The 14,430-nt window shown below is 38.3% G+C and overlaps 1 protein-coding gene across 2 annotated transcripts in view; it reads right to left on the bottom strand.

Annotated features, from left to right (window-relative positions):
- Positions 1-1,488: 1,488 nt before the first annotated feature.
- Positions 1,489-14,430, bottom strand: part of unc13bb (unc-13 homolog Bb (C. elegans)) — a 91,548-nt gene continuing 78,606 nt past the window's right edge. For both annotated transcript variants that reach the window (XM_028463654.1, XM_028463655.1), the window contains 10 exons: positions 10,297-10,385; positions 10,066-10,212; positions 8,360-8,483; positions 8,090-8,143; positions 7,904-7,981; positions 7,569-7,716; positions 5,209-5,265; positions 4,966-5,058; positions 4,718-4,877; positions 1,489-3,114 (listed from right to left, as the gene is read on the bottom strand). In XM_028463654.1, the coding sequence (XP_028319455.1) occupies positions 2,829-3,114; positions 4,718-4,877; positions 4,966-5,058; positions 5,209-5,265; positions 7,569-7,716; positions 7,904-7,981; positions 8,090-8,143; positions 8,360-8,483; positions 10,066-10,212; positions 10,297-10,385 (1,236 nt within the window). In that variant the 3' untranslated portion in view covers positions 1,489-2,828. The remainder of the gene's footprint in view (positions 3,115-4,717; positions 4,878-4,965; positions 5,059-5,208; positions 5,266-7,568; positions 7,717-7,903; positions 7,982-8,089; positions 8,144-8,359; positions 8,484-10,065; positions 10,213-10,296; positions 10,386-14,430) is intronic.

The raw sequence follows: 14,430 nt of genomic DNA, 5'->3' as shown, positions 1-14,430 counted from the left end.
TCCATAAATCAGTGAGGAGAAACTCATCAGAGCGGACAGTGAGAGAATCAACATGATGTCTGGCATTTCATGCTGAAGGATGAAATACTCTGCAATACGCAATAAATGTCACAAAACATTTAAATGCAAGGGAGGTAACATGTCAAATGTGACAAAACATCTGTCGACAAATGACGTGAACGTACAAAGTGTTTGACAAACTCAGTGACTGAGAGTGGAGCACATCGCTGCCAGTGTTGCCCCTCCTGGATACGTGAAAAGAGTCCCATTTCCACCAGTGTGAGTGTTTTAACGTTGGCAGTGGCTATCCGTACAGTTGCCGTATCAATATACCGACATTCTATTCGTACGCAGCGCCCTTATTTGGCCAGTTTAGATCACATGAAAGGCCAGTCATTGGCTAGTTTAGGTCGCATGAATAAGACTAAACTTTACCCTAAACATAAAAATTGTTGCTACATTGGGTTATAACCTACCCCTATCTCTAAGACGCTAAGTACTTGTACTTCAGAAACCGTAGCAATAGCACCAGGGGTTGTCTGTACGGCAATCGTACAACTAGACACTGTCTTTAATGTTTGTATCTATTTTCATATTTAAGACGTTGAGTCATCTTCTATGAAAGTCACCACCTGCCAAAGCTTGATTTTACCGAACTTGAATTTGGCTGCCAGGCAGTAAAAGTTTAACTTTTCTTGTAAGGATGAAACTACTGAAATATTTGGCAGATGAAGTCACTGTAAATCACAATAATTAGTCATTTACAATTCATTTACAGTGATATTATGGACAAGGAAAACAAAATACAGTGACTTCAAATAAGACAAAATATTATGAGTACTTTGAAAATGATACTTGGTCACTGTTTAGTTCAATGCTTGGCATCAGTTCTCATAATCTCCACTTTTCAGTTCAACAAATGTTGTTAAAGGTCATTGATGTTTACAGTTCACAATTTGGAATTCTACTTGTTTGGAAGAATCTTCGTCTCTTAGAAAGAGTTGAGTTTTTGAAAGCATTGAATGCAGACTAATGCAATTAATAGTTGTTATAGTTGATGGTAAATCTTTCACTTTAGATGCATGATCCAGCATTGTAACACATCAAGGGAACATAGTTAATCAAATCATTGCAATGAACACAAAAAACTTTCCCAACTACGTTTGATTTCTTCAGATATTGTCCAAGTATTTCAGTTATCCCGTTTTTTACCTTTACGGTGAATATAGAAAGCTATAATTTTGATTCCACCTCTCCACCATGCATTTGCAAAATGAAATGCAAGAAGCATTCTCATTGGTCCAAATAGTTTTGTATAAATCCAATTTCTCAACAGATTGAGACGAATCATAGAAATGACCATTTTGAAAGAAAACGAGTAGAAAATTGCCATCTTTGGTTTAAACCTCATATACAGGGACTCGTCTATGAGAGACAGACTGAATACATGTTGAACTAAGCATGTAAAAAGAAAATAAGAGGGAAACATTTTGAAATTCTTTCTCAGTTTATATAAAAATCCTTCTTCAGACTGCTTACAGTTGTACATTACACCAACACTTTACAATCAAAAAAGGAAACAGCCCAAAACTGCAGGTACTTAGACTGACACCAACCATTGCAGTGGCTCTGTGAAAGTGCAAGGGTAAACAAATGAAGAAATGCCACAATAACAATATTATTCATCATAAAAAGATCCAAAGTGAACACTTGCATGGCACAGGGAATGTGTTTCTTACAAAGTGGCTATCAAACACCAAACCTCCTAAAGTGATCAAAGGAAATATTCACAGGAGACAATAGTAACAAACACATTTCAGTAAAATACAGTAAAAATCATTCCCAACGAAGAATATTTTAATCATCTTCATCAATAGATTTATAAACATGAGTCTGGATGTAAACTATACATCCATCCATTCAACCAAAAATAGTTACAAGTAATGGAAATTCTTTATAAATCACTGAAATACAACAGAAAACCAGCCCAGATACAAGAATGTGTCTGAGTCGCTTTAAAACAATAAAAGTAGAAATTAATAAGGAGCATGACTTAAGTAAACAGCAGGTTATTGGTAGGAACTGAAGGAAATAGGTTAAAAACACACATTTAGTTAGCAAAGTAAGGCGTACATGTAAATCACAACTACTTGATCACTCTATGCATCAAGATGCAACCTGAAAGTTGAGCATTCTTTCGGGGACAAACACACGCACACACGCACACACACACTTATCTTGGTGATCACAAACCTAAAAACTAAAACCTCTGACACACATTGCTCAGGCGATCGTCTTTGTTTCTGGCCGTAAACATTGTTGATCGAGAACAAGAGGAAATACGTAAAAATAAATAAAATCATCTAAAGTCATTATTCACTTGGACCACTAACAGCAGTCGGAAAAGGATTCTCCTTTAACGCACATAGGGAACATTTGGTGGGTCAAACCCTGTTGTGTTGATTGGACCCCTTTGCAAGGCACAGTAAGCTGTCCATCACAGGAAATGCGACAATGGAGGTTTAATCCACTGCTGTGAAGTGAGAGTGTAAAACCATTCTCTAAAAGGTAGACAAATCTGACACACATGCACATTGAAATGGAACAACCACAGAAGTGGAAGGTGTGAAACACGTGGCAAACGTTTGGGAGAGTGAAGATGTGGCTTATTGCACAACAAATACTGTTGGAGGTGCAGAGAAATGGCACAGGAAGGGGAACGTGTTTGAGTTGGAACTGGAAGATGAGTTCTAGGGTTTTCCTTAAAAACAGGAAAATCGGCAAGCAAATGTATGAGAAACAGTCCGACTGGTGTCTACTCCATGTGTTCATCTGCCTTCCTCCACCGATCGAGTCTCAGACTTCAGCTTCACAAACTCCTTTGCCACGTCGTCGTTGGAGCGCTGCGAGAGGATCCTCATGGCGGTGAGGCCCGTGTCGTCCATGTGGATGCGCTGGCCCAGCGGGCACCAGCAGGCACAGCTTGCTTTCTCCATGACGGTCCTCAACTGCACCACAGCCACACCCACCACTCGGTCGGCGCGGCCAAAGCAGTAATCCTTGATGCAGAGTTGCAGCTCATAGCACTCAAAGCTGTCCAGTTTACCCAGAGTGCTGTGCGGGGGAGGGGGAGGGGCAGAGGACAAACACAGCCTAAAGTGACCAGGTATGAGATATTTATTGTTTTACTGAAAATTATCATTTTTGAAGTTTTCACAATAGACACACCTTGGGCTTAAAGGAATGTTTTTCAACCTTTGAGTCGTGACCCCATGTGAGTTCGCCTGGAATTAAAATGGGGTCACCTGAAATGTCTAGTAATTGGCATTAACCCTTTCCTACAACTACACCAAACTTGCCTTATTTTAACCTATTTTCATCACTTTCTTTTGCCATACTTCTGCTTTTTTTAATGTATTTTTGCTACATTACTCCCATTTCTCCACTTTTCCACCTAATATATCGCATATGTTGACCCATTATTGTCTCTTTTCACCTTATTTCATGCTTATTTTTGCCAATCTAACCACATTTATGATTTGTCATACCCTTTAATTGCCAGTTTAAACTAGTTGTTCCTATTTTATTTTGTCACTTTTAAGCCAATATTGACACTTTGAAACATGTTTACCACTTTTTCTGTCAGTTTTTGGCCACTCTAATTTGCAACTTTTAACCAATTTCTTTTCCATCATTTTTGGCCACTTTCAGCCCATTTTATTTCTAATTAAAGCAAGGATTACGACTATATACTATAGTGCAAATAATAAACTTCCTGAGTAACAATGGATATTATTCAGATCAATAAATAAATGTGGTTAGCACAGATTTATACAATGGACCGTCATTTCGCTGACTTTATGGTCACGACCTGAAAAAGGTTGTGAACCTCTGGCCTAAAGAAATGCACATGGCCAGCAATGAATTACTTTTCTACAACAAAGTGGCCATAGATCGGGTGGGCAAGGACTGTGTGAAATTTAAAATCTGTGAACTCATAAATAAAAAAGATATTTTCTTCTTGAAAAACTATCTTTAAAGGATAACTAAACCCAAAACCTTTTTTCTGCTGAATATAAATGTATTTGGGTATGAAGGAGTGATGTTTATTTTTGAACATGGTCCAAATTTCAACATTTTAGTCAAAGTATTTCAATTTGGCGTATTTTGTTGTAAATTGTCAGAGTGACTGTCCTCTATGGGTTGAAACCCAGCTATTACAATTGATTTTTGCCATTGGCTGAGAACAAGATCATGTGATGTTTTGGGCCCATCTTGCGTCACAAACAAGCACTGTTAGCCCCGCCCCTTTTATAAAAACTAGCATCTGTGGGCTCTACAATCTGTGGTGAGTAGGTTGGATTGAGAGAAGAGGTATATTGAGTAATTAGTAGCTAGTTAGCATAGCATAGATTGTTCATTGAAAATCTTATAGTATCGACTGGGCGTGTCCTAACTGCTCCACCCAATGACGCTCATCATGTGTTCAACATCCTGCTTCAGCCTCTTGCTTTGCCCTGGCCTGTGCTCAACATCAATTTGCCATGTTTAATCTTTAAATGACTTCAATCTAAAGGAGAAATGTGGCTTTCCGTCTCGGATGCTTAGGTGTAAACTTTTAGTCAAATATTGGTGTTTTTTCTAAGCCAAACTTTTCTAAGGAATCTCTTATTTTCTTGACAAATATCGAGAAATAAAAACAACCTATTGTACTCACAAATGGAAGGTTTCATTGAACTTGGGGGACCAGTTGTTGTTCTTAGATTTGGTCTGGAATTTGCGCTTCTTGTCGCTGAGGTTGGGCCCGATAACGGAGACCTCCACAAAGGGGCGGAACATTCCAGAAGTTTGCCACTTTAAATCGTTAGCCCCAATAACTGGGATGACACATAAACAAGACAATTTTTGGCATTTGATGGTGATTATTTTATAACAGAGGTTTGTATGACACAGCGGTGAGCTCACCTTTGATGGTCACTTTGCGCTCGCCGCTGCTAGTTTGAGTGTGAAGCTCAATCTGAACACACACTTCACCGATCGGCTTGTCCACTCCTGAACCTTGTTTATTGCACATCAAGATAAACACAATAAGAAAACATAAGACAAGAAAGCCCTCACAATGAAAGTGCACAGGTGGAATATTTTAGGGTGGGAACACTAAAGTGTATAAAGGGAAAGCAGATATGGAAGCTGATAAATGAAATCTACCTTTACTTGGTTGTATTTTTTCAGTGGGAGTGATCCTAATGCCTTTTCCATTATGCACTGGTGCAGATGCAGCAAGAGAGACAAAGAGGACAACAGCAACATCATGTCAACAAACATCCAGAATAGTGAATTAAAGAGTAACTAAACCCCAAATCCACGTTTTTCTGCTGAATACATATGTATTTGAGTATTACGTAGTGCTGTTGATTGATCCTAGTCCAACTTTTTACATTTTAGTAAAAGTACTTTAATTCCATAAGGATCTTAGGTCGGACCCCCCTAGATGGTGCCTGCACCTAAAATGGCTAAAGGATAAGGAATTCCTTAAATACGTAGGAGATAAAATCGATGAATATTTTGACATGAACACTACACAAACCACAGCCTGTATCAGGTGGGAGGCCTCTAAGGCCGTTCTAAGGGGGAATATAATTTCTTTTACATCATCAAAGTCTAAGGATTCACGAAAAAAAAAGAATTCAATTGGAAGAGAAAATAAAAACTTTAGAGGAACAGGTTTTCAAAAATAAAAATCCATTGGCAGAAAAAGAATTGTTACTGTTAAAAGCCGAGTATAATAAAGAATCTGCAGACCGGGCGACCTCTAATATCATAAGGCTCAGTCAAACTTTTTATGAGCAAGGAGAGAAGCCTGGCAAAATCTTAGCTTGGCAAATTAGACAACTGGAGGCTCAAAAAAACATTACCTCAATAATAAATGTAAATGGAATGACTGTAGTGGACCCAAAGGAAATAAATATAGAGTTTAAAAATTATTTTGGAAAATTGTATGATTCTAAGGAAGGTGTAGACTTTAGTCTACATAATGCATTTCTGGATAAATTATCTATTCCCACTATTACAGATGATTTTAATGAACAGTTGGAAGCCGATATTAGTGAAGAAGAAATAAAAAGGGTGATTGACAATATGCGACTTAGAAAGAAAGGTGGTCCTGATGGGTTCTCAATTGACTTTTATAAGAAATTCTTAAATAAAATAATAAAGCCGATGCTAGAAATGTATCTAGAAGCATTTAATAATGGTAGCCTTCCTGACTTGATGACTCGCGCATTAATTGTTCTCTTACCTAAACCAGGGAAACCTAATGATAGATGTGGTAATATGAGGCCAATAAGTTTGCTTAACGCAGATTTAAAAATACTAAATTGCTGGCAATGCGTTTACAAGACTCCCTTCCGACAGTTATCCATAGAGATCAAAATGGTTTTGTTTTGGGTCGCCAAGGTCTGCACAATGTACGGAGGGTCCTTAACGTTATTCATGGCTCTGACAATGCTGCAGATGGGGCGCTCCTCTCTCTTGATGCTGAGAAGGCATTCGATAGGGTTGAGTGGCCTTATCTTTTCAATGTTTTGTCACGATTTGGATACGGAGAAACATTCCGCAGGTGGGTTCAGTTACTCTATATACAGTAAATCCCACGGCAGAAATCCTGACAAACAAAAATGTGTCTACTCCAATTAAAATAATGCGTGGATGTAGGCAGGGCTGCCCCCTGTCACCTCTCCTGTTCACTCTAGCATTGGAACCACTAGCCATAGCAGTACGTGCACATACACATATTTCTGGAATTGTAGTTGATCAAGTAGAACATAGACTCTCATTATACGCGGATGACATAATATTATTTCTTTCTCAATTAGATAAATCTATCCCCGCCTTGCTACAACTAATCAATGAGTTTGGTCATATCTCAGGTTATACTATAAATAGATCTAAATCCTCTATTCTCCTACTGGACAAGAAAAAGAGAGATACACCTCCTGTAGTAACCTCACAGTTTCATTCAGTCCACCAGTTTACGTATTTAGGAATTAAAATACTCCCAAGTTTGGATCTGTAACTAAAGAAATAACTGATAACGTTAATAGAAGGAGGGTTCAAATCGTGAGAAAAAAGTAGCGGCTTATAGTCCGGAAATTACAGTACATACACATCACATTCTCCTCTGTCTCTGTGTGTGCACGCATGTGCATGTACTTTTTGTCACTGTGTGTGTCTTTTTCTGGTTTATGTATGTGCATGAGGTGGCAGAAGGCTGATAGTGGGAGAGCAGGGCTGTTTGTCCCTAAGTTCTAGTGTCTGTGTGTGAGCTTCATGCTGTGATTGTGTGCGCCTGTGATTGTAGTGACACATCTCAGCTGTGAACTCGCTGCGCAGCGTTGACCTGCTGCCTGACTGGGCATGTCTTACTGCTCCATGAGCCCCACCCATAATCAAGGTATTTTTTGTATTTCCCCCCTAGTGGCAGGTCAGCAGAAAGCAGGGGTTTAGTTACTCTTTGAAATGCCGACAGATGCTGCCCTCTGCTGGGAAGATTCTGGACCCTGAAGTACCTTGTGTCTGTTGAGTGCTCACAAAGGTCTTGATAAGTGTGTCCGTCGTCTGAGTGTAGAGGGACAGAGCGTGACGCAGAGAGGACAACTCGGCACTCTTGTCTAGGAATGTTTTCTTCAAACCATTTCCCCCAGCATGAAAGTATTGCTGTGCAGGAAAAACATCAAGCAAACCACATGTTACTCAGAAATCCTTTGAAACATGAGATGCTTGTTTTTAATCATTTATTTATGCTTAAAAATACCACTAAGCAAGAACTAATGAATTATTTTTGAACACTTTGATCCTGCTAACCCACACCTTCATGAAAGCAAACCATGCTTTACAAACCGACCTTGATCGTGTCCAGTGCCACATCCATGACGGCGCACTGTCTGGGAGACAAGCTTTTAGCCTCCCCGGCCATGTGATCCTGCACGACACAAACACATTAGTGCCAAATAAACAAGATGAGCTGTTTTTTAAGCAGAAAGATGTCCATGTTTTTAAAATGATGTCAAATATGGCGGCTTAACTTTACCTTGAGTTTTGAGAGCTGACCCAGTTCTTTGGCAGCAGAGAGAATCTGAGCTCCCTGAGGGACACAAAAACAGCAGTCACCAGCGTCTGACATCTTCAAATTATATCATGACTACCTTAAAATAATGCCTGCTTCATTATTTTCTTTACAAAATATAATTGATATTAACATCTTGAACTATGATTGAAGCTAAGTTTCATATTTGCATTGTGAATGTACTTGAATGTGGGTTGTGTGGCAGGGTTTTTCTGAAGGATTTTCCGAACTTACAAAGGTATCGCTGCCCTGTGGGAGGACAATGGTCTTTTCTAGGCTGCTCATTACGATCCTCCACAGCTCCTTCAGCACACGCTTCAGTACAGTCTTCTCACACACGGCAGCAAACAGGGTAAGTCTGTAAAAACATGCATGCACATAATCAACAGAGGGAAAAAATATGTGTGTACATACATAAGGGTTTAAAGCAAAAAAAAAAAATCATTGTAATCACATGTAAATGATGTTATATGGACATTTTTGTTATTCTATCATAACAAGTCCGCTTTATATAGGAAAAATGTCAGTACAAATGGAGGAAATGTAATTGGAAAATGTATGAGACGTGTGAGGTTTTTTTTCCACACATTTATGTAGAAGCTATCAAAGGACTCTGGTGTATTTTGGTGTGGCTTATTTACGCTGAAATGATGAACAATTACATCTTCTTGTGAACTTTTTATTGAACAAATTTAATAAAAACCAAACATTTACGTAAACAAACAAAAGTCCCATGTGTTGTACATTATAGGTACCATATGTAATTTGCACGAGTACTGGTTTAATAAAGTCATTACAATTACAATCTAACTTTTGCTGCCAGAATCTTACCTACCTGTGACACACATATCTCCTAAGCAGTGATTACTCATGCAATCCACCTGCTGGGGTTTAGGTAGAGATGATACAAACTCTTTGTATTACGACTAGTTATTTTTGTACTGACTTTCATTTAAATATTTAATTCCATATACGAGTCACCCACTATATAGTCGTCTGTCTTAAAGCTCAAACATACTGAGGCAGACTGTGTGGCACTGTTGCCAACTCCTCAGTAAGGAAAGTAGCTATTGGCTGTTCCAAAGGGCGCTAGAAGTCGGTAAATGACGTCATCGCCTAATTTCCATAATTAGCCATTTGCATGTAATTGTGATGGACGCTACAGGAGAATAACCTTGTAGGAGAGACAAATAATTAGTGAAAAACACCCAAAATATGTTTAGAACTACAAATTAACTTTCTTCCGCAGATTCTTGTATTTTTAAAATGTATCCATTGAAAGAGGCCATTACATCTCATCTTTATTTGTATAGCGTCAATTCATAACACGTGTTATTGCAAGACACTTCACAGAAAGCAGGTCAAATATCTTACTGTTTGTTATCGAATTACATCATGACTTTGATGCTTTAGACGATGTTTTTTTTGTTGTTGTTTATTTTTCTAATTTTAGTTTAGTCTCTAAACTTATACTCCATGAAGGCATCTACAACAAGTCACAGTATGTAGAGATGGTGATGGTCAGAGTCTCCTCTGCTCTGCTTTGGAACGGGGGAGGGGCTCACGGCAGCACCCGCTGCTCATTGAGGACAGTAACTGCAGAGCGATACATGCTTTCACGTCACGTCAGAGTCTCAAAAAAAAAAAATCAGAAACACTCGAAAAAGTAGCTAGATTTGTAGCTAGTAGCTTTTGACAAAAACAGTAATTGGATTAAGAATTAAAAAAAGGCGGTACTTGAACAAAAGAAAGTTTGAGAACCACTGCATTAATGGCCCTGATATAAATGTAGCTACAGATTTGCTATTGTTCTGGAAATAATAACAACAAATTAATTTCACTTTGTGCACCAGATAGTTGGCCTACCTCTGATTCTATAACAATCCAATGTAGAACCAAACTAAACTAAAGGTGCCTGAACGTTTTTCAGTCCCACTCACTTTCCATCCAGAAAATCCATAAGTGGACGCAGCAAGTTGTCTGAGTCTCCCTCCACTTGGTTCTTGTTGTTTGCATTGAGTGGCCCTTTGATCTGGTACAACAATGATGCCATCTGTCGCATGCACTCGTTGATGCGGCTCTGGAAACTGACGTTGGGGAAAATACTGTCAGCACTGACGCAGGCTACAGTATTTAGCATAATGTGCCGAGCATGTGTGATGGAAACTTACCTATTACCAAAGGTGCGGCTGAGCTCATCCAGGACACTGTTCAGCTTCCCCTGCAGGTCATTCAGGAGGTCACTGGCCTCTGTGTCCATCTGCAGCAAAGCACACAGACAGACGCTTACAATCAGACCTTTACTATACTGAACATGCTGTCTGAAAGTAAATTTAACTGAATTAGCCTTTTCATTCTAAGTAGAAGTACTTTGAGCCAGTAAAACCTAAAATAATCATTCTTTATTTTTTTCTTAATGTAAAATATGAAACTCATGAAGAATTGCAAAGAAAAGCATTATTTGATTTATTCATTCACTGTCAACCTGTTTTTTTTTTGCTCTGCTAAGTAATTGACTTTGTATGATTTTTTTTTGCACTGAACGTGTCTTTAACAATTAAACGAGATATGTTTCAATTCAAAACAATCAAGTTTTTTTCAAAACAGGTCTCTTGAAAATGAGACCTGGTTATCTTAATAAGACTACCTGTACCAATAAATAAATTAAATAAAAAAAACCTGATGCACATTTACATCTAAACAGATTGACTACTACACAGCGTAGTGTGTTTTGATTCCCTCACGGACAATACGTTTGTTGACAAATGGTCATGTGACTTGACCTTCAGAAAGATTTTGCGCATTCCATTGTGGGATTAGGAATCCCTTAGAAGAATGAGATGATGGTGTTGAAGGAGAAGTTTCTTTAAGAAATGTTTCTATTTCATTCTTACTGTGATTTCTTGTGTCAAACAAGACAGACCGTGATTCAGTTTTTTATGATGTTCTCTGTGATATGATGTCAGCCAAGGAGACAAAAAATTTCAGCCGTATTTGACTGTTTCTATGGAATCCAAAATATAAATATTCCCAATTGTTTTGGCGCATTTTTCAGTCTGTGAAAACCAAAGAAATGTCACTTTGCTAGAGTTTTGGGGACACACTTTGGATGAAATATAGGTAACATTTTAAAAAAAATGTCATCATCCCTTGTACCTTTAACATTATAGATGTGGTTCACTAAAAATAATTAACTTTTAGAAACAGTGGGTCCGAGGACACATGAAGCGAACATCCATGAATTACCTCCACTCAGTCCAGGCCTGCTACAAACAGGCATCATCTACAGAAGCAGTGCCTCATGAACTCAATGGTTCAGTGATTCTGTTTGAATGAAGGCCTTCAAGTTTATAACCTGATGCACCATCAGAGAGGAGAAACCATTTCTGAGCTCTAGCATGAAGAAACACTCAATAGGAGGATGGTTCATGTGCCATTTATAATGTTTTTCAGCCTGTCTTAAAATGCATAATATTAAAATAAAGAGAACATGACAAACTGCCATTTATTCATCTATAATACCCTTTTAAAACCTGAACACCTGCAACAAAGAATGGTAACAATAATGTTGCCGTCTTTCTTATCTAATGCATTTAAGTACTCAAACAGAGAAGAATCAGGTACCCACCTTCTCATTGTCAGCCTTTTGTAAACAATTGAGTATTTAAAAAAGGAAACAGAAATTAAATAAAACAACAAACTTATAAACAACCACTTCAGAAGGTTTGGATGAATAAGTGATGTTAAAACCCGCGAGGATGAACCACCACAGGACAGTTTGGTCTGACTGGGATGGACGAGGACTGTGATGTAAAACATGTGGCATCATGGAAGGAGAACTTCTAAACTACATTGAACTTCAACAAACCTCCGCCTCAATTATCTCCCCCAACTCCTCGTCTTCCTCACTCTCCTCACACTGACAGAGGGCAGTGAAAAGAATAACACACAAAGCTTGTTTATTAAATTCATCTGGGTGTGGCTTTTAAGGGAGGGAAGAGTAAGTGATACATTTCCAGCAGAAGGGAAATGTGTGTGTATATGCAGCCACGTATCCTGAACCATGAATGCATATACAGGGAACTTGCCTTCCATGCTATCATACTCTTGTTTGGCTGGAAAGAGAAGAAAACATCCTGTGAACTTCAAAGTAAATAACAGTTCCAGTGTTTCCCCTACAATTATATCAGCAGGCAGAAATGATAGGATTCTTACGATCAGAATATAGCATTGACTTGAAGTAGTGCATTGTATCTTTTAATGTGAAAGAACTATTACATGAATAATACGCTTTTAAAATGTTTCCCCCTTATGCAACCCCAGTTAACCTATTGCTTGGCAGAGCCGTTTCTTTTAGATATGGACTATGCAAATGCATGGGGCCCTGTGAGCCACCAGGGGGCCCCAAATCCTAATCCTAGCAGGAGCCATGGGATTTAATTTTATAGAGGCTGTAAGTACAGTAGTCCTTTAAACTGGTAAAATGCAATAGTTTGTAGCAGCTCGGGAGTCTTGTAATAATACTTCCGGGATTTCAAAGCTGTGGAATGTTGCCCCCTTGTCAACCATTTGTGTTCTGCAAATGGGCTATGGATGATTGTTTGTGAAAAGTACACAAAGGCTTTCATTATTGAATTAATTTGTAAGGACTGAAAACATTTTTTAAATCCTATTAAAAGCGATCGTACAGGATGGTGAAATATGTGGAGTTGTTCATTCTTACATTTAAGAATGGCTGTTCTACATCAGTGGAAAATATTGACATTTTCTAAAATTGTGTGTACTGTGTTTCGTCATTAATGCTCTTAAAGGTTGGGTGATTCTTTTTTGACAAAACAAACACGTCCATTACAAGGACACAGAAGTCCATTTAAATGGCCATTGTTATGCCTTCAGTACAGTTCTACAATTAATCTCTAACTACTACTAATATTGCCGCTACTAGTTTTACTAGTCAATCATGATAACACTTCAGGGGTATTTTACAAAGCAAGATTACTTCTTATCACACTAACTTCCAGGATTTAATCAGTGTGTGGTGGACTACAACGCTCACTAACATCTTACGGAGCTAAATAGGGATGTAACGATTCACTCAACTCCCGATACGATTCGATTCACGATACTGGGTTCACGATACGATTCTCTCACGATTTTTTCATTTACAAAATGGGACTGTAGACAATTTTTTTTTGGGAAAAAAACTAGAAAATACTGTATTATTTTCCTTTTATTTTTCATTGTCAAAAGAATTCCTTGATAAACTATTCAAAACAATGCAATTTAACTAAAAATAAATCTTGAATTAAATAAATAAAGGAATAATACAAATGAAAATGAAGCCTATTCATTTAAATTCTGGTTCTATAATAAACTATGCAAAACTGCATAATAGTTATTTTTCTTTTAAAAGTGCAACTGAAAATGTATTTTGTGCCTTAACAATTGGACTTTAAAAAAAAAAAAAAAAACCGTGATTACACTGATTTACGTCATATTTGTTTGGACCAGCAGAGGGCGCTGGTAACCCAGTGGTCGGTTGGCATGCATATATATTGCAGTGAAGAAGAGAAGCTATGCTAGCAGACAGAGCTAATAGAAAACCGTGACTTTTACAGATATTCAAGTAATATTACAGATATTCTTTCGGTGCTAAAGGGGTAATGAATCATTTATTAACATATTTAAGAGTAGAAGGCGGCCAGAAAGAAAGTATTAGCAGACTCCGCCCGCCGCCAACACTTCCGGATAGCGCCCTCTGCTGGTTAAAAAAAGTACTGCGATTCAATTGTCAGAAAATCGATATCAACCGTGACCCCTATGAATCGATTTTTAACTGCCTTACGATTAATCGTTACATCCCTAGAGCTAAATCACCATGGAAACTTATGCTGAACGGCTAGACTGGTCACGAGCAGGTTTTGCTCCGGCTCCTGTCTTTTCTGTAACAACAGTGTTATTTTTGGTCTGATTTATGGATTTTAATTATTCATAATTTTAAACTTAAGCAACACCTAACCGGTCGGGACCAAGTTATGAAGTGGATCAGATCTGAGCGAGTATAAAAGCTCCGCCTCCTGGTGCGCAGCACTAATATGGTTGCTCTTCGCTGTCATCATGGATTTAAATTCATTATATTTGTTTAAGATTATAAGTTGTTCCTCCTGTGAAGGCGCTCGCTCTGTCAGTTTTCTCCATTGTAGTGATTGGTCAGACGCTGCAATCTCCACCCCTTTTATGTGAACGCGCACATACCCAGGCTGAAATCACTTGGCCTAAATTAGCGAGTTGTGATTGACCGTCTG

The sequence above is a fragment of the Gouania willdenowi genome, chromosome 12 (genome assembly GCF_900634775.1).
Source record: "Gouania willdenowi chromosome 12, fGouWil2.1, whole genome shotgun sequence".
Classification (NCBI taxonomy): Eukaryota; Metazoa; Chordata; class Actinopteri; order Blenniiformes; family Gobiesocidae; genus Gouania; species Gouania willdenowi.
Note: the sequence above shows the minus strand (reverse complement) of the source record. Positions and strands in the feature narration are given on the sequence as shown.